Raw genomic sequence first — 19,114 nt, forward strand, 5'->3', positions numbered from 1 at the left:
GGCGACTAATAAATTTTTAGTAACCAAAAGTTGAAAATTAGTGACCAAATAAATTTTAGTCACCAATACTATTGCCGACAAAGTATACCCGACTACCTGGGTTTCTAAAATTTTTAATCACCACTGACTTTTGGCGACGAAAAATGAGGCTTTGGCGACTAATTTTTTAGTAGCCGAATGTGTATTTTCTTGTAGTGCATGAAAAGCTTACACCGCAACATCTCCAGGCTTATGCATGAAATATACATAAGAGGAATATAAGTTAGCTTAAGTGACTCAACTCTTAGTGTTTAGTGTTGTATCTTTTATATAGCCCGACCTAAACCCAGATAAAGGAGGAGGGTTGTGTGCCAGGTAATTTGATAACTAACATGTAAAAATCCCTATGAACATTAATCCTAATATGAATACCTAACCCATCACTACAAGAAAAGTGGGTATATGAGACGGGACTATTTGCGACGGCACACTTGCCGTCTCAAAAAGTCACTTTTTGCGACGGCAAAAAATGCCGTCTCAAAAAAGCAGAGTATTTGCGACGGCACCATTTGCCGTCTCAAAAAAGCATAGCATTTGCGACGGCACAATTTGCCGTCTCAAAAAATGAGAGCATTTGCGACGGTATTTTCTGCCGTCGCAAATACTCTGTTTTTTTGAGACGGCAAATTGTGCCGTCGCAAATGCTCTGCTTTTTTGAGACGGCAAATGGTGCCGTCGCAAATACTCTGCTTTTTTGGGATGGCATTTTCTGCCGTCGCAAAAAGTGACTTTCGTGTTTTTTTTTAAAAATTTTTAGTGAATATTTTTAAAATTTTAAATATTTTTTTTAGATGCACCTTACTTAGATGTATCTAAAAAAAAATTATGAAAAAATATTTTTAAAAATTAATAAATACATAAAAATACAAAAAAAAAATGTATTGTATTTTTGATATTTAGTGAATTTTTTTTAAAAAAAATTTACAATATTAAAAAAAATTAAAAAAATTAAAAAAAAAATACTTAAAATATTAAAAAAATTCAGTAAAAACAATATAACACGGAAAACAAGAAAGTATAATTTTCTCAAAAGAGTTTTTGGAAAACTCTAACCTAGCATAGTGATTGTGGTTTTGAGACAGCTTCATATATATACAGTCACAAAATGGTTTGAATAAATTCTAGTACTTTTTTCTTTCACAAAAAAAAATTTAAAAAAACAATGTCTTCTTACTCTTTTGATGTAACATTTCTCTTTTCATTCATTTTTTCATCTTCATGTCTCTCTGCCTCTATCTCTCTCTCTTCTCTTTATCTCTTTCACTCATCACTCTTCTCTCTCTGTCTGTCTGTTTCTCTCTCTCATTTTCTCTTCGTGTCTCTCGCCTATCTTTTTTCTCTCTATCTCTCTCATCTGTTTTCTCTCTCTGTCTCTCTCGCTCATCTCTCTTCTCTCTATCTCTCTCATTTCTTTTCTCTCTCTCTCTTATCTTTCTATCTCTCTCGCCCATTTCTCTTATCTCTCTGTCTCTCTCTTTTTCTGTGTCTCTCTCTTGCTTATCTCTTTTCGCTCTATTTCTTTCTCTTTTTGTCTATCTTTCGCTCATCTCTTGTTTCTCTCTCTTTTTCTATCTTTCCCTCTATCTCTATCTCTCTCTCTCTTTCTCTCTCTATCTCTTTTTCTGTCTATCTCTTTCTCCATGTCTCTCTCTCATTCGTCACTATTTCTCTTTCTTACTCATTACTCTTCTCTCTCTGTCTGTCTGTCTATCTGTCTTTCTCTCTTTGTATCTCTCATTCATCTATCTCTTCTCTCATCTCTTTTCTCATTTATTTTCTCTCTATCTCTTTTGCTCATCTCTCTTCTCTTTATCTCTCTCGCTCATCTCTCTTCTCTCTATCTCTCTCATCTCTCATCTTTTTCTATTTCTCTCGCTCATCTCTTTTTTCTCTATCTCTCTTCTCTCTATGTCTATTTTCTGTCTCTCACTCTCTATCTCTCTCTCTCTCTCTCTCTCTCTCCTACTGTGTTTGCGTTGCTCACTTTCTTACTCTCGTCTTCTCTATTTACTGAGCTCCCTCTCGATTTATCGATCCACTACAAGAAAATGCACTTTTAGCGACCACTTTGTCTCTCTCTCGCTCATCACTGTGTCTCTCTCCTCTCTCTCTTCTATCTGTCTCTCACTCATTTCTCTCTCTCACCACCCATCTCTTCTACCACCTTTACCACTATTGCAAACACCATTCCACCACCACCACTACTTCCACTGTCGCCACTTCACCATTATTGCTACCATCGCCACCACTCCACTACTACCACTACCACTACTACCACTACTACTACCATTCTCTCTTCTTCACCCCTGCCACTCCATTTACACTACCACTACCACGACTTCACCACTAATCTCTTTCGCTATCACCATCACCACCACCACCACCACTATTGCCGCTCAATTTCCTCTACCATAAAAAATTAGATCGTGATTTTTAGTAACCCAAAAAAATAAGCCACAGAAAAATATTTTTCATTAACTATCTATTGTTCTCAAACCTTGTATGATCATTAAAGGTATTTATTTTTTAGACTAACCAAATATCAACCTTGCAGCTGGAACTCCCTACGAGAATGGTGTTTTCCACATGAAATTGATATTGTCTCATGACTTCCCGCATTCCCCTCCCAAAGGTTTGTTGAGGCTTATGAGTTAAAAGAATTTATTTCACCAAAGGTTGTGACATTTGTCTTTCCTTTGGCCTGTAAGTAGTTTAAATTGATTGAGGTGTGAACTTAAAGAAAAATTATATATTATATGTTGCAGGACTGCCATTTTTGACATGATTTTTACTCATGTAGTGTGATCATATACCATTCATAACCTGTCTTTTGTTTCTTTCAATCTAATCTTTCTATATTTCGTTCTTTTTTCCCTTTCTCATTCTTATCTCTATTTTTTTGATGGTCAGTAACCTTTCTATATTTCATACTTCACTACTCACAACTTGATGATTCTTTGTTTGCCTGCGTCTTTAGATCCGGTGTATATATAGTTGTGTGATGATTAGTTTACCGTGCGGATCTATATATAGTTTTTGCATCCCCCAGCCCTTCTGTGATTGGTGGCAGAATGGTATCGTTATCACCGTCTCCCAGTGTATATGGCAGTGGAATTTCATATATTTTCTGAATATTGCTTGCTTGGCTTCAAGATTTTGTTAATGTTTTGGCCATAGTTGGTGGAGTGAAGATTTGAAAAGGATTTAAAAGGGTAAATTACACTGACCTCCCATCACTGACCTCCCCTGAGGTTTATGACAATTATAGAAGCCTCCCTTGACGTTTCTAAAAAAACACTAACCTCCCTTCAGGTTCAATTTTGAATTTCACTTTTCCCATCTGTTAGTTGTCTGTTAATAGTACTAACAAATGTTGATCAGATCATCACAAATTTTCATGTCATTCCCAATTTTGCCCTTATTTATGTATGTAGACATAAATAACCTTAACTTTATAGTAAATGACAAAAATACAAAAAATGTGGATGAGAACTGCCTTTAAAGAAAGCAGCGGTCATTATGTGGTTGCTTTTCTTCGGTCCTTAATTTTGTTCTAGATTCAACACTTGTTTTAGGACTAAATCCCCTTCGGTCCTAAAACAGGCACACAAGGTAGCGATGTTGTATCGGTAGCTTTTCCTAGAACACATTGAGCTTAACACTTGAATTATTTGACCGACCAAGGTGTCATCTGCCATGTTTGGTCCTTAATCAGCTATTGTGTTTCCTATATTGGCCTTACTTCCTATAGTTGTGAAGTTTTCCTCATCATTGGAAATGCGTAGTTAAGATGGAGTTTTGGTTAACTTGTCATGAAGAAGATATAAATGGAACAGTGCTAAACATTACTTTTGGTTAGCAGTCATGTCAGCAAGAGTTGAATTGTGAAATTTCCAATGTTTGGTTGGGGGCTAATACCCTCTGGTTCTTTGTCTGGCGAAGGTCATGTGTCACCGAATTGTTAAATTGTTTCTTGCAATAGATTGGTGTTTCCCTTGAAGAAAATGGTTACTTCTGATGAAGTTTGGATTTTGAAAGAAATATTATATTGTTTCAGCACATTAGAAGATTATGTCACGTTCACGATAGTAAATATGGTGTATACGATTGTATCATATGTGCCTTGTATGGATTTCTACTCATGAATTTACGGGTTGTGTTGTGTTTCTCGCTTTACAGACTGTACACTGGAATTCATGCTCTTAAGCAAAAACCAAAGTTTAAATCAGGAGCTATTTCAGAGTCGACCACTGCCTTGAATGTCGACCAGTCAAATACCTCAGTTCTCAGCGTTGATGAGAAGAAAGCAAGTTCTGGAGCTGCATTACCATTGCCATCACCATTGGCTTCAACTACAACATTCACCAAAGGGGGAAATAGGCAGGATCAGCCAGCCTCGGCCTTGAATTCAACAACCGAGACCGGAGTTAGCAGTGACTCAGTGGCGGCACCACCACCAACAGGATCAGCAATATCCTCTACATGTTTATATTTTTTCCTTTCGAAAGACTTATTGTTTGTTTTGAATGCTTGGATTTGGGTTGCCCTATAATCTCCAAAAGCGAAAGTTCTCATTGTAGGCCTTTTTAAATAAATGGAAAATAATGGTGAATTTTAGATTTTATTTTATTATTTTATTTTTTTTTTAGGATTTGGGTGAATTTTATAATTTAAATATGCTTTTATGAACATGTACAGTTTAATTATTCTTTGTAAAATATTGAATTTGATGGTTTGATCAATTTTTATTTTTATTTTCTGTTATGATGTTTTTGTGAATAAAATGTAAATAATCAGCCCTTAGAGAGTGAGAGACGGTACCACCGTCGGAAAAAATAGAAAATTTTAATATTTTTATTAATTTTGTTATAGGTTTTACTTTTTGCGACGACATTATACTGTCACAAAAAATAGAAATTTTATTATTTAAAATAAAAATTTTATTATTTTTTAATATTTTTTGCGACGGCATTACACTGTCGCAAAAAATAGAAAATTTCATATTTTTTATACTTTTTGCGACGGCACCACACCGTCGCAAAAAAGTGTTTTTTTTTTTAAAAAAGACTATTAGCGACGGTATTTTTTGCCGTCTCAAATAACATTTTTAGCGACGGTAAAATAGGGCCGTCGCAAAAAAGTCAAGAAATTTCAAATTATTAGCGACTGCACGGTGCCGTCGCAAAAAGGTAAAAAATGCCGTCGCAAAACATTAGCGACGGCACTTACCGTCGCAAAAACTCTTTTGCAACTCCTGCAGTTGCGACCCCCTCTTGCCGTCGCAAAAAGTCATTTTGCCGTCGCAAAAAGTATTAGCGACGGCATTAGGAGTATTAGCGACGGTATTTTACCGTCGCAAAAAGTCAATTTTTTTGTAGTGCATTCTACCTGATCAATATTTACTATTGAGAAAATTTGTATTATCATTGTGATTGGTGGTTTCTCATTTCTCTCTTTGTTATAGAGGTTGAAACAAGAATTAATGCGGAAAACATCCTTGAAGAGCGGGATCCACAATATGATGCTATGCTTGGTCAAATGGCAGAAAGAATTAGATCCAAACCTGGAGGGAAACTTGAGATGGGTGAGGTGAGTTCATGGAAGCTCATATTATTCCTCTAAATTCCTTCAACAAGTACTCCTATGAATTCTCATTGCTATTTCTTAGTATTTACTGCAGCTCAACTCTTGTGCAAGAGATTTATTCTTAGTTTAAGTATTTGGGGATAAATCTAATGATTTATGGGCCTTGGATAGTAAAAAGGTTCTGTGCAACTGGTTTTGCATAGTAGCATTAATGCTCTGAGTAGAGCTTCCATGCATGCTCTATGGAAATATTTTTGTTTTTAGTACAAAATCTCATCATGAGTAATTATCAGTATCTCATTTACTTTCTACCATAAGCTCAGTTAAAAATTTTATCAATGTTATTGTGAAACCTGTTTGGTTGTTCCTGTGGCAACCTAAGAAGCTCATGGGATGGATGAATATGAGACTTCACAGAAGTAGTTAAAACAGTTTAGGGATATGAGGTAAATCATCATTGGAATATTATATTGCCGGTACTTTCCGGCACTCTACAGAATGAAATGTTTGCTAGCAGATATTAAAAAACCGTAGAAGGCCAGTTTGTTGGTACTATCATTTTTTTCCGTTTTCATCTTTCATGTTTTCTGAAATAAAAACGATGAACAAGTTTGAAAACACCCGTCATTTTCATTTTTGTATAAGCAATTTTTTTAAAACAACATTTGCATGTTTTCTAAAAAGTGGGTTGTATTTGATTTTTTTTTTTTTCCCACAATCAATTTTGAGACACAATTTATGAAACAAGTTTTGTGTTTTCTAAAACACAACCAAACAAAAAAAACTCTAAATCTTCACATGAATGCTGGAATAGTCCTAACATAGTGGTATGAAGCTTTATAAAATCTATATATATTTGTATATCTCTATATATATTTTCCATTTTGTTGAGAATTTGCTGGAAGTGGACATAATTTTTCAGTTGAAGTGGAAATACTTCATTTTAGTAGAGATTATGCTTTATAAGGTGTTGTTGAGTTGGATTTTAGGATTCTGTTGCAGGCATCTGTGGTGGATAAGTATAAAAGGCCCGTGCCCAAATTGAGAAATACATCATAGGAGTCCAGCAGATAAGAGGAAAGACATGTTCCTCCAGGACCTTGAATGTGGCACAGCTACGGCACATCATCCTCCTGCATCAAGGCAAGGCCGATGATCACAATGGGCACATGGATTTCACCAAGATTGCCGACATGTTCCGAATTGATGTTGTACAGATCCAAAAGATCCTCCAATCTGTTTCATTGCCTCCGGAGGACAGCAGCAAAGAGAGAAATAGTAAGTGATGACTACTGGCTTTCAACCTTTCGGTTTTGTTTTACTAATAGAAATTTTTATTTTACTGAGCAATAAATATTGCTCTAAAGAAAATGTGATGTGAGAAGTCATTGATTGGGTGAGTGCTTGATATCTTCACATATAAAATTGTGGGAATTTTTTTGTGATTGATGGGTTTGATGGTGAGGAGTTATTGAGCTTAGCTTTGGTAAATACTTAATGTAATTGATAATTTATAATTTGGAATACAGTGAAGTTACTGCTCCGTTTGTTTTGATGGAAAAAATTTTCTGAAAAATGATTTTCACATTTTTTGAAGTTTTGTACGACAGAAAACAAAAGTCAACAAAAAAAAAAAAAGCTTATTTGGACAAATAATGTTTTTCATTCTTAGAAAGTAGTAAGTTTTTCAAATTATCATTGCCGCGTCCACCACTGCGTCACCACCATTTACCACGATCGCCACCGCTAACTACCATTGCCACCTACGCCCACCACTGCCATCACCATCACCACCACAGCTACCTCCATCTCCACCACCCCACCACCACTTCTAACACAACAGCAAACACATTGTTTCAAGGTCATAACCAAATGTTAGAAAATGGTTTCGGTCAAAAACAAATGGAACAGACATTTCTTCAATTCTTTGCAGTGGATTCACGAGCATCAACCATAAAAAATGTCAATCAATCAAATTGATTTCTTAAAGAAGGATACAATTTTCTTGAAGATGATCACTAGCGTAGTTGGTGAAGTATACGGTGGTTCAAGTCACGCCATCACCCTAATTAAGAGGATTTATGGAGAGAGAAAGAGAGAGACAGAGACAATAAGAGAGATTATTTTACTTCAAATGCAATTTTAAGTTAATTTTTTTTTTGGGTGAATATTTTAAGTTAGAATTTTATGTACCTTCTTTGGCAAAACTTATTTATCTATAATGTAGTTTAGAGCATATGGGAGTTGCAGCCTTACTTATATGTATATATATATATATATATATTTTGATCAGAGCCTTACTTATATTTGATCTGTCTTATTACTTTTATATTTTTTTTCCTTTGGTTGTTTGGGTAGTGTGTCTCACAGCTGCTATTGACTTTAGTTGTGCAAGTAGGGCTGATTTGGTCTGGATTATGTATAGAGAGCAAAATATACATGTTTTGTGTAAAGAAAGTCATAAAACTATAGTTAGGGTACAATTTGGACAAGCTCAATTAGAACAACCCAAGTTCTAACTCATAAAATTTTAGGGGCTTAGGATAATTATAAATTTGATCCTGGCCTTGTCTGAAATTTGCTAAGCCAAATTTTATTTGGTCATGGTCTGGCTTGAAGTCAGATATGAGCCGGGCTTGGATAGACCCTAAACCTGATGAAATCAGTGCGAGATGCAACCTTAATGTAGAGTTTGGAGAGAACATGGTTTGAAAAAAAGAAGAGAATATAGGAACATTTGATCTGTCATTATTTATATACATTTTTGCTTTTGCTATTGGAGTAGTCTGTCTCACAGCTGCTATTGACTTGACTTTTGCAATTGAGCTTTCATTAAAAGCTCTTAAAATTTTAAAAGAATGATATGAAATGATTGCTATTTATTTTTGAAGTCTGGCAATGCTAAATTGTAGTTGCTTTTATTTTTGATGAGCATAGACTATGTGAAGCATCTGTAGCTAGTGAATGTTCATGTCATTGAGGTGTAGCTATGCACCCACACCCATGGATTTGTTGGGTTGGCATCATTTCTATGGTCCGGTTTGATGCAGCTTTGAAGCTAACTTCTCTTAAATTTAAAGTAGAAGGGTTTATGGTTTGAAAATTCTCTCAAATTTTCCAAAACTTTAAAGTTATAAACATATGACTTTGTTTTCCATGGTTGCACAATTGCAAAAATTGAAAATTTTTTTGCATTTAACTATTTTACAATGAAATTTCAGCAGCTTAGCAAAGGGGGCACTGCTGAAAGAAAGAGAGACAAGTATAGTTTCAGCAGCGGCTTGCACATGAACATAGTTTGAACAGAAAAAGAAAGAGACCTATGATTCACAATAACAGAAAACAAAACTATAGATATCTTACCACAGAAGGTACAGAAAAGATGCAGCCATGGGTAGAACTCTAGTAAGTTATGTATTAAGCTGTAGTACATCTATACAGGTATGGGAAGTGAATGGCATGCGTGTGCCAAGTACCTTCATATTTATAACACTTTAGCTGACCTTGCTTGTGATAATAACAGTACAAGTTATCTCCATTTGCATGGATAAGAAAAATTCAGAAACCCAATAAAATTCTAGTCTTCGTTAATGTTTATCAATTTGTTAGTTTTTTATTATTATTATTATAACAACTGTGCTTCTGTATGTTAGCCTAAACTATAACCTTACTTTGGAAAAGCATGGTATACATAAAAAAATGACAAATTACTTCAATAATAAGGGACAGGGAAAAAAGGCATAAATAGAGTTAACAGCATTACCTTCTCCATTTTAGCCCACTAATCGGGCGATGCATTGAACAACCCAGTTACTTGGTCAAACCTAATTCCAGTGGGGCCTTTCCGGCAATCCATAACCTTTGACCATGCATGCCATTCGCTCTTCAATAAATTGTACTTATTTTTCAGTTGTTTCGTCTCATGCAGCCTCCTAGTTGCTGCCTCAAAAGTCTTAGACAACGCCCGGTGCCCATTCGTACTGATTGACATGTGCGACCTGTTACCTGCGTCTATTCCTTAAGTACAAGTTCCAAGAAGATCCGTGTCGACTCTCCATCCCAAATTGCTTTATGATAAGTTGGTTGCCCTTTCCCTTTGCTAGAAGGGGTACAAGGGATGGATCGATGTGATGCCATACTTACTATAATAACGTTATGGAATAGGAACCCATGTAGAAATATTTATACAAACAATACAAGCATTACAAATATTATTAACAAAACATTCCTGTCAGCAATGTCGTATAGAGGGAAACATGAAAATTTATGAACAGTACTACTCATGTGTCAAATGTGGTACAGAGGATTCATGGTTATTGGCTCAGTTGGCAAAAGCTTTATTTATGAACATTAGTATTTCAAACATAACAAACACTTGTGGAAACATATGATAACTATCTGTCCACAAACATAACATAAAAAAATAATAATAATAAATTGAACCACAAAACATAATGGTGGGAATAACAATAGGGTAAGGGTCGCAGCACGGTTAAATACATCACATACCGAATAACAAAATAATGACGATGATGCACAAAACACGTCACTACTTTAAGTACACACTGAGTATGTTCAATGTCAATCAAACGAGCGACATTGTCTCTGTCATTCTCCGTAGGCCTTTGTTGCCCATATTTGTCACACCACCCAATCCAATTGACACATAGCTAAGGTTAAAAAATATATTAGTGACGGTTTTACAAGAAAATTTAAAAGTGGAGATGTTTGTACTCACCACTCCACGAGGGCATTGGTAATATGCACGACCTGGGTTTTATGCAGAACGAGAAATCATTATGATATAGTGCCCGTACCCACAAACACACATACAGCCTGGTTGTGTTGATGTGGCAGTTGACATAAATGAGGCCATGGTTTCTTTCGTAACTTGTTTCGGGACATGACAAGCAGAACAACAACAGGTCAATGGGTGTGACACTTTTGTTACGGACATCATTTTCGTGTGCTAACTGATTTGTGCTATAACGATATGAGAACATGTGCCATGAAATAGGCTATGACGATACTTATACGAAACTGGGTATGAAAAGAGAAAAAGACCTCCCCCCCTCCCCCACAAAACATTAAAATCCCAGCCTATAGCCATTTTATCAAACAGTGATTGCAAACAGATGAGATGGTAACCAACAAGTGGAGATCCTTTTTAAAAACATTACAGATTTATTGCATGCCAAAAAACAACACTCGAGTGATTATAGAACAACCTAAACAAGTACTACAATATTTGCAAAAAAAAATATTGCTAGGCAAAGATTTTTCGAAATAGAAAATTTGGTATGGACTGTAGCACAAAAGAATTGCAGATCAGAAACAAAAAAAAAAATACTAATACGGGCATCTTAGAACAGAAACAGGGTAGGAACCGTAACAACCAAAAAAATTAAGCTAAAAATGTGCAGCAACATATTTACAGATCTTATGGATTGTATAACAAAAACATTTCGGAGTTACAAAATTAACACCAACAAACCAACACACATTGGGTAACATGTAACCAACGCATTTGGGAGAAAATACGCAGTTGATTAACCATGTTTCCGACCTCACCAACAATGCCACAATGACCTTACAACTAGTCTATTTTTACAATTTCAGAAAGATTTAAAAAAAATAAAAATAAAAAAATCAAACAGCACCTTCCAACCGTCGATTAGAAAACCTCTAGGTACATCGGAGGGAAAGGGAGCATACCTGCCGTTGGGGCGTTCCTCGGAGGATGGAGTACGTTTCCATTCGCCTTCGTCGACTATTTTCGTCGGTTGCTTCTCATTTTCCTTAAAGCTTCAGTGCTGTTGTTGCCTTGAAGTTGAATGCAAACCGGACCTCTTTTTATTCATCTTCATTGATGTAACTACTCTTCACCTACACTCTGTGCTAGCAGTCCAGCTATTTGCAGGTTTTGACGTAAAGGCTGGGTTCAGACATAAATTATAATTAAAAAAAAATAACAATAACAAAAAGGAGAGGTAAAAAGGTCATTTGACCTCTGCGAAGACCACAGATCACGTGATTGCAACATAGGCTAGGTGTGTGGAATAAAATTGTAAGTTTTTTTGATTGTTTTAATAATTTTTGAACTTTTCAGTTAAAACACTCACATGGCAAATGAGACTTAAGTTATTGTGAAAATGTATTTTTAAATAGTACTATATATATGGGCTTGTTTGATTAGGCTAACTATTCATAGGAATCACAATCCATTATTTGTGTGGGGACAAATTTTTGTGGAATGACAACACGTGGTCAAGGTAGTATTGAAGTACCAGTCGAGGTGTCATATATCCTGGTCATGGCGCTAAGGTGATCTCGGCTAGACCGAGATTACCTGCGGAGATATCGAAATTCGGGATAGGCGGATAGGGGACAAGAGTCCTAGGATAAAGGAAGACTTCAGTCTGGATAAAGATAAACCTTATCTCTATCCAACTGGGAGTCCAGGATAGGCAATGAGCCTGAGTCCATTGAAGTTAGGCTTCTATTGAGATCAGGATTGTGCTAGCTATAAAAGATAAGCACCCTCGTGGGTCTAAGGTACGCTTTTGAGATTCTGAATAGTGAATTAAGCACTTTTTCTATCTTTGAGAGATAATTGAGTACTGACTTAATCGTCGGAGTGCCTCCGGATGGACGAACCACCGTCGGAGTCTTATCTTTCTGTGACAGGTTGTTCAGACGTCATCTATTTTGCCTGTGCTTTCCAGCTAAGTTCTTGTTAAACAGTGTGGTCAAAAATCAGCACACACAATTTGGCGCCGTCTATGGGAACGAAAGGAGAATAGATGGCCAACGATGCACAGAAAGAAAATATTAGAGACGACACCCCTGCAGGAAGTGGTAAACACGTTGATCCCAACATGGAGGAAGAGAATTGTAATGAAGAACCCTGGGACCAGAATCCCAGGGATAAAGACGTCGACCCAGAGGGAAAGGCGGCAAAGAAGGCTGGCTGAAGCGAGTACTATAATGAAAGCGACCTCCAGGTATGGAAAGATAGATGCCTAAGGAGGGACGGTGAGATGAAGATGATGGAAAACAAATTGGCAGACCTGCAGATAGTTGTCAATTTTATGATACAGAACAACGTCATGCAGCCACCCTTTTCACTAGAAGACACGCTGATTCCAACGGCCAAGAACAATCCCTAGAAAACGGGGCAGAAAACAATCCCAGTAGTCCCTCAGCATGATAGGACAAAGGAGCATTCTCATCGGCCTTCACGGGAGGTTGAACGAGGAAAATCAAGGAGATGGGAGTCTCAGAAGACGCCCCATGCCAAAGAAACGTATATCCAAGAACATCGGCATGTTCAGGGGAGGGAACTTTCTATTGACACAATAAAGGAAGGGAGGTCCACGAGGACTCATCACGACATCAGGAACAGTGCCCCAAATAGGCTAAAATCTGTTGACAACCGAGCTCCGAGGCAGACTAAGGAGGATTTGAGGGACTACCTCCAGAGGAAGCAACGAGATGCTGAGGTCACATCTCCGATCAAACCGAGAACTCCATTCTCGGTAGAATTGGACAAATTTGAGGCCCCGAAAAGGTTCCATATGCCAAGTCTTCAAATATATGATGGTAAGTCAGACCCTAACTTTCATGTTGGCTTGTACCTGAATTCGATGGCATTATATACTGGGAACGAACCTCTGTTGTGCAAGGTATTCCACTCTTCCTTTGGGAAAATCGCATCAGATTGGTTTCACAAGTTGCCAAAAGGAACTGTGAAGAGTTGGGAAGGCCTGGCCAAGATGTTCGTGGCCAGGTTTGTGACTAACAAACTGCAGCCGTTAAGGGTAGACTCCCTGATGGCTTTGAGAATTGGCGAGGATGAAAGCCTCAAAGCTTATGCCAAAAGGTACTATGATGTGTTTAACCGAATACTAGGGTGAAACCAAGAAGTGGAAGTCATATCTTTCAAAAACAGCCTGAACGACGACTGTTTGCTTCGAAAGTCACTAGCAAAAACATTGCCAAAAAGTATGGGAGAACTTATGGCCAAAATCAAGAAATACGCAAGAGCAGAAGAAGATACACCAGGAACAAAGGCGCCAAAGCAAGAAAAGAGAAATGGCTCACCGAAGCGAGGCCGAGGTAATGCTGAGCCGAATAGGCAGGAAACAGGGTTGAGAGTTGCACAAGTAGTCACCACTATGTTCCGGATCCCAATTTACAAAGTTTGGAAAGGATCAGGAACCAACCTTATTACAGAGCACCAGAAAGGGTTCCTGGCGAATTTATAGAGAGAATCCTTGGGAAGCATTGCGCTTACCACAATGCAGATGGGCACTTGACTTAGGGCTGCAAAGCCCTGAAGATACATTTAGAAGATCTGGTCAGACAAGGTCATTAAAGGGACCTAGTAGATGAGGCCAGAACAAAGGAAGAACAGGTAATATTACCCCAGGCACCGGCAACACCACCCCCACCAGCACTTCAACCACAGGTGGACGGACCTCGAGTGACCAATGTGATCGACTCGACAGTCAATGAGAATGAGATATGCAGGGAGACTCAAAGGGTGAGGCACTTACAGCATATATGTCAAGTCCAGCAAAAAAGGCCCAGGGAAATCGAGTGCCAAGGACCGATGGTGTCCTTTACTGAAGCCGACCTAGACATGGTGCAACATCCACACAACAATACGCTGGTGATATCCCTCAAGATTGGAGAATGTCAGGTAAGGCGCATTCTAATTGATCAAGGCAGCACTTGTGACATCATGTATGTCAAATGTTACGAGGAGCTCGGCCTTCACCAAGATGATCTGGAGCAGTCAAACAGTCCCATGGTCGAGTTCAATGGAACGCCAACATGGCCCTTGGGGGCAGTAAATTTGGAAGTACAGGCAGGCACCAAGAAGCTAAGCACAGAGTTTACAGTCATTGACACCTCTTCCCCCCACAATGTTATCTTAAGAAGGCCATGGTTACACGCAATGAGGGTTGTTCCCTCAACGCTTCACCAGCTGTTGCGATTCCCAACAGAACATGGAATTGAAGAGATCAGAGGAGATTAGGTGCAGGCGAAGAATTGCTCCATGGCAGCAATGAAATCCACCTGCAACGTAAGGGAACTAGAAACAGTAGAAATTGAGAATGAGGACATGGAGGTCCTGGACGATGTCGATAAAGAACCAGCCGAGAAAAGCGAGGAAGCCCTAAAGAAGATCCTGGTCCAACAAGGGGATGAAGAATGCTTCTTCCTCCTTGGCTCAGGGTTGGCCGAGGAGGAGGAAAGGGAATTAGAAGCATTCTTACGAGCAAACATTGAGGTGTTTGCATGGCCGGCATACGAGATGCCTGGCATTGACCCGGAGGTTAGCTGCCATAGCCTGAACGTGGATAGGTTGGCTAAACCCATCATCCAGTGAGCTAGGAGGCTGATGTTAATGCATGTTAAAGTAGTAAAAGAGGAGGTAGGTAAACTGTTGGAGGCCAAGGCCATTCGAGAGGTAATCTACCTAACCTGGTTGTCAAACACAGTTGTTGTGAAGAAAAAAAATGGGAAGTGGAGGGTCTGCGTGGACTTCACCAGCCTGGACAAGGCATGTCCCAAGGACAGTTTCTCACTCCCCAAGATCGATCAATTGGTGGATGCCACTTCAAGGCATGAAAGGATGAGCTTCCTAGACGCATATAGGGGGTACTATCAGATAGCAATATACCCACTGATGAAGAGAAGACCGCATTCATCACCCCAAAAGGGTTGTATTGCTACAGAGTAATGCCCTTCGGGTTGAAAAATGCAGGAGCTACCTGCCAAAGGTTGGTGACCAAGATGTTTAGACATCTAATTAACAGTGGAAATATACATATATGATATGGTGGTGAAGACCAAAGAACCAGAAAATCATTTGGCCGATTTAAAGGCAGTATTCGACATCCTTAGAACATATTGACTCCGACTCAATGCTTCAAAGTGTGCATTTAGAGTTGGGTCTGGTAAGTTCTTGGGATACTTGGTTACCAGAAGGGGCATTGAGGCAAGCCCGGATCAGATCAAGGCCATCTTAGACTTGAAGAGCCCATTGTTGACAAAACAAGTGCAGATGTTGACTGGAAGGGCTGCAACCATGAATAAGTTCATAAGCAGAAGTTCTGACAAATGCAAACCTTTCTTTAGTTTAGTAAAGAAAGCCACAAACTTCTTATGGACAGAAGAATGCGAAGTCACCTTGGCCGACTTGAAGAAGTACCTTACCACAACTCCAGTTCTCTCAAATCTTGTACCTAGAGAGGAATTTTTTCTAAACTTAGTAGTTTCGGAGCATGCAGTAAGTGCGATGGTAATCAGAGAAGATAAAGGAGAACAAAGGGCAGTTTACTACGTCAGGTACTTACCCCTGGTGAAGTTGGCATTAGCCTTGATAATGGCCTCCAAGAAGTTGAACCACTATTTCCAAGCCCACAAAATTGTGGTATTGACTGAGCACCCCTTGAAGTCCCTACTATAGCAAGAAGATCTGACAGGCAGGGTGGCTAAATGGGCAGTGGTTTTGGGCTAATACGATTTGGAATTTAAGCCGAGAACAGCAATCAAAGGCCAGGTTCTGGCCGACTTCGTAGCAGAGTTCACACCTGGTGCCATCCTACGTTGGGCTCCGGTGAGCAGCGGCTTAGGATGTCCAGGAGAGCAAGAAAAAAACCAACTGGGGATGAAGAACCCCACAGTAGAGAGAAAAAAAAGAAAATAAACTTAAACCTTGCGACATCTACATAGGCAACTCCTTCCACCTATTTGTTGATGGGAGTTCGAACCGTCAGGAAGCAAGGGCAGGAGTAGTGTAGTGGCTCGGATTTTAATACGTATCGAATTGGTGTAAAGTGGTGCTCATCACCTTAAAACTTGTGTGGTTTTCGGACTCTTGGTATTGATGGGTTGGCAAAAAAACCTTAAATATTATAATTGAGGACCCTTGGGTGATGTCTCAAACCTTGATTGAAGCCTTAACAAGGTATTTAGGCAAGATTAGATCAGAAGTCCCAAATTTGAGTTTTCATTTTTGACCAACCTTCACTCTTTATCTCTTTTCTCCGTCTATACTTTGAATTTGGATGTGAGGCTAGAACCATTGGAAAGCTTGTTTCTGGGGCTTTGATTTGGATGGAAGAATGACCTAAAACGGAGTCCAAACGAGATAGTTATACCCGTTTGAATTCTTAGTACCTCTGTTGTTTTTCTATAGAGTCGATACCAGTCTAGGAAGGGTCGACCCTCTTATGTTGCAGAATTTGTGTGTTGGTTGCTAAAAAATAGGGTTGACCTCCTCTTGTTTAAGGGTTGACCTCCCTTGCTTGTGCCAGATTGTCTTTTCTACCTAAAGGGTCGACCCTCCTGCCCGAATGGTCGACCCCTGCGTGTTTTTTTTTTTCCAGATTTTGGGGTTCAAATGGGCCCTACCTTTGGGGGGTTTTGGGCCTATTATTTTATTGACCTTAGGACTACTTCTCTACTACTATAAATAGGCTCCCAGCATGGTTTCATTTCATTTTTCTCCTCCCCTTTCCTCTCAAACCGTGAGCCTCTCTCATCTCTCTCTAAACCCAACTTTTTCCCATTTAGATTGGTAGATCTGCTCATCTAGAAGCATCTTCTCACCTAGGTCCCTTGAGGAATGTTGTAGAGCGCGCCAAGGGCTTTCAATCTATCCAAGCGGATCGTGTTTTTGTTGAAATCAAAACTTCAGGTCTCTTTCTCTCCTTGCTTAAGGTAGGGATTTTCCTTGCTTCTCTTCAATATTGTCTTGTGGATAGATGAGTGATAGTTTTTATTGCATAAAACTCTCATTTTGAGGAGATTTTTAGAAATGGCATGTGAAGGGAGCTAGGGTTTTTGATTCATGGAATTTTAATTGATGATTTAAGTGGAATATATGATGTTTGGGTCATGAGAATGTGGTTTTGTGTTACATAGCAAAAAGCCCTAATTTATGTTTAACTCTAGTTATGGAATCTATGTCAGGAATAAAGAAAGCTTCAATTGACATTTGATTTTATGGAATTGAGTTCATGTTTTATAGAAGATGAGAATAAATAATGATGAATAATGGTTAGAAAATAACTATTGCATAGAAAGGTCATTTTGAAGAAATTAAGATGCGTAATTAAATTAATTAATTGGGGGTAATTTATGATGATTATTGTGTTATGAAATTGAATATAAAGATTTGATAATCTTGTGCAAAAGTTAAAAGACCATTGAAATATAAGAATTGAGAATGCTTCTAAAAATGTGCCAAATGCTCTTAGTGGAGGTGTTATTGGATGAATTTTGTGATAAAAATAATGAATGTTATTATTGGTTTTGTTGGGATTGTACAATGAATGACTTGATGAATACTAGAGAATGGTCGAAAATAATGAGTACATGTTCTTGAGCTAATAAGTAATGGAAATGATGAATGAATGTGTTGACTTTGCCACAATTCGTAATGAGCAATGACTTAAGAAATTAATGGATTGTAATGTTTCCTTGGGGTCTGTTTCCCACTGTATTTGAGCCGGCAAAGCGTGGCACTTAATAAAGGTTCCGCCTTCCTTTTGGAGTAGCGCCCGGTAAAGCGTGTGGGTTGATGAAATGTGTAAAGGTTCCGCGTTCCATCTGGCTTGTGACCGATAAAGCGTGAGGTTCCGCGTTCCTTCCAGCTTGTGACCGGTAAAGCGTGAGGTTCCGCATTCCTTCCGGCTTGTGATCGGTAAAGCGTGTGGTATGATGTTAAGGCTTGGTAATGGAGCCGGTGTCCAATTTGGATTGTGTGTAATGATTATAATAAGATTTGTACATGGGTGTAGACACCCCATTTTTGACCGACCTTAAGACTCAGACGTCATCGTTTGAGCACGCGGTGATCGCGTACGTTTGTGCTTGTTACGAGTTTCCGGAGTTTTTGGCTGAGTGCCTTGCCTCCGGGCCTCTGAACTCTTTGTGTTTTAGCTTGGTTTGTAGACCATGCCTTGTTTTCCCTTGCCTGGAGGGAGAGAGAGGTCTGTAGACCACTTTTTGTGGTCGTAGACCACTTTTCTCTCTTGTAGGCTAGTTTTCGGTTTCTGGAGCCTTTGGCCGAGCGCCTTGTCTTGCTTCCTTTTTGGTTTGGTTTTGAACCAAACCTTGTTTTCCATTCCCTGGAGGGAGAGAGAGGTCTTGTAGACCACCTTTTTGTGGTCGTAGACCACTTTTCCTTCCTGTAGATTAGTTTTCGGTTTCCAGAGCCTTCGGCCGCGCGCCTTGTCTCGGGACCGCTTACCGTTCTCCTTTTGGCCTGGTTTTCGAACCATGCCTTGTTGCCTTGGTCTAGAGGGACACAGAGGTCTTGGAGATCACTTTTGTGGTCGTAGACCACTTTTCCTTCGTAGACCACTTTTGGTGCCCGTAGACTAGTTTTCGAGGCTTCCGGCTGCGCGCCTTGACCCCCGGACTCTTGTCTTGCATCCTTTTTTGTTTGTTTTTGGCACAAATCTTGTTT

The 19,114-nt window shown here is 38.9% G+C and overlaps 1 protein-coding gene and 1 long non-coding RNA gene across 2 annotated transcripts; both read left to right on the forward strand.

Moving 5' to 3' along the window:
• The first annotated feature begins 2,524 nt into the window (after nucleotides 1-2,524).
• On the forward strand, nucleotides 2,525-4,801 carry LOC145789820 (uncharacterized). The gene is made up of 2 exons (XR_014328212.1): nucleotides 2,525-2,671; nucleotides 4,219-4,801. It is a non-coding gene; the product is annotated as an uncharacterized LOC145789820 (long non-coding RNA).
• A 9,468-nt stretch (nucleotides 4,802-14,269) lies between these two features.
• On the forward strand, nucleotides 14,270-14,668 carry LOC145824373 (uncharacterized). Its single transcript, XM_082924015.1, has one exon. It carries the CDS (start codon nucleotides 14,270-14,272, stop codon nucleotides 14,666-14,668), a length of 399 nt encoding a protein of 132 aa, XP_082780141.1.
• The last annotated feature ends 4,446 nt before the right edge of the window (nucleotides 14,669-19,114 follow it).

This window comes from Camellia sinensis, chromosome 4 (assembly GCF_055761805.1).
Source record: "Camellia sinensis isolate YWXY chromosome 4, ASM5576180v1, whole genome shotgun sequence".
NCBI lineage: Eukaryota > Viridiplantae > Streptophyta > Magnoliopsida > Ericales > Theaceae > Camellia > Camellia sinensis.

What these genes read in the sequence shown, in the direction of transcription:
- LOC145824373 (XM_082924015.1), top strand. Translation starts at nt 14,270, where the DNA reads ATGGTGCAACATCCACACAACAATACGCTGGTGATATCCCTCAAGATT.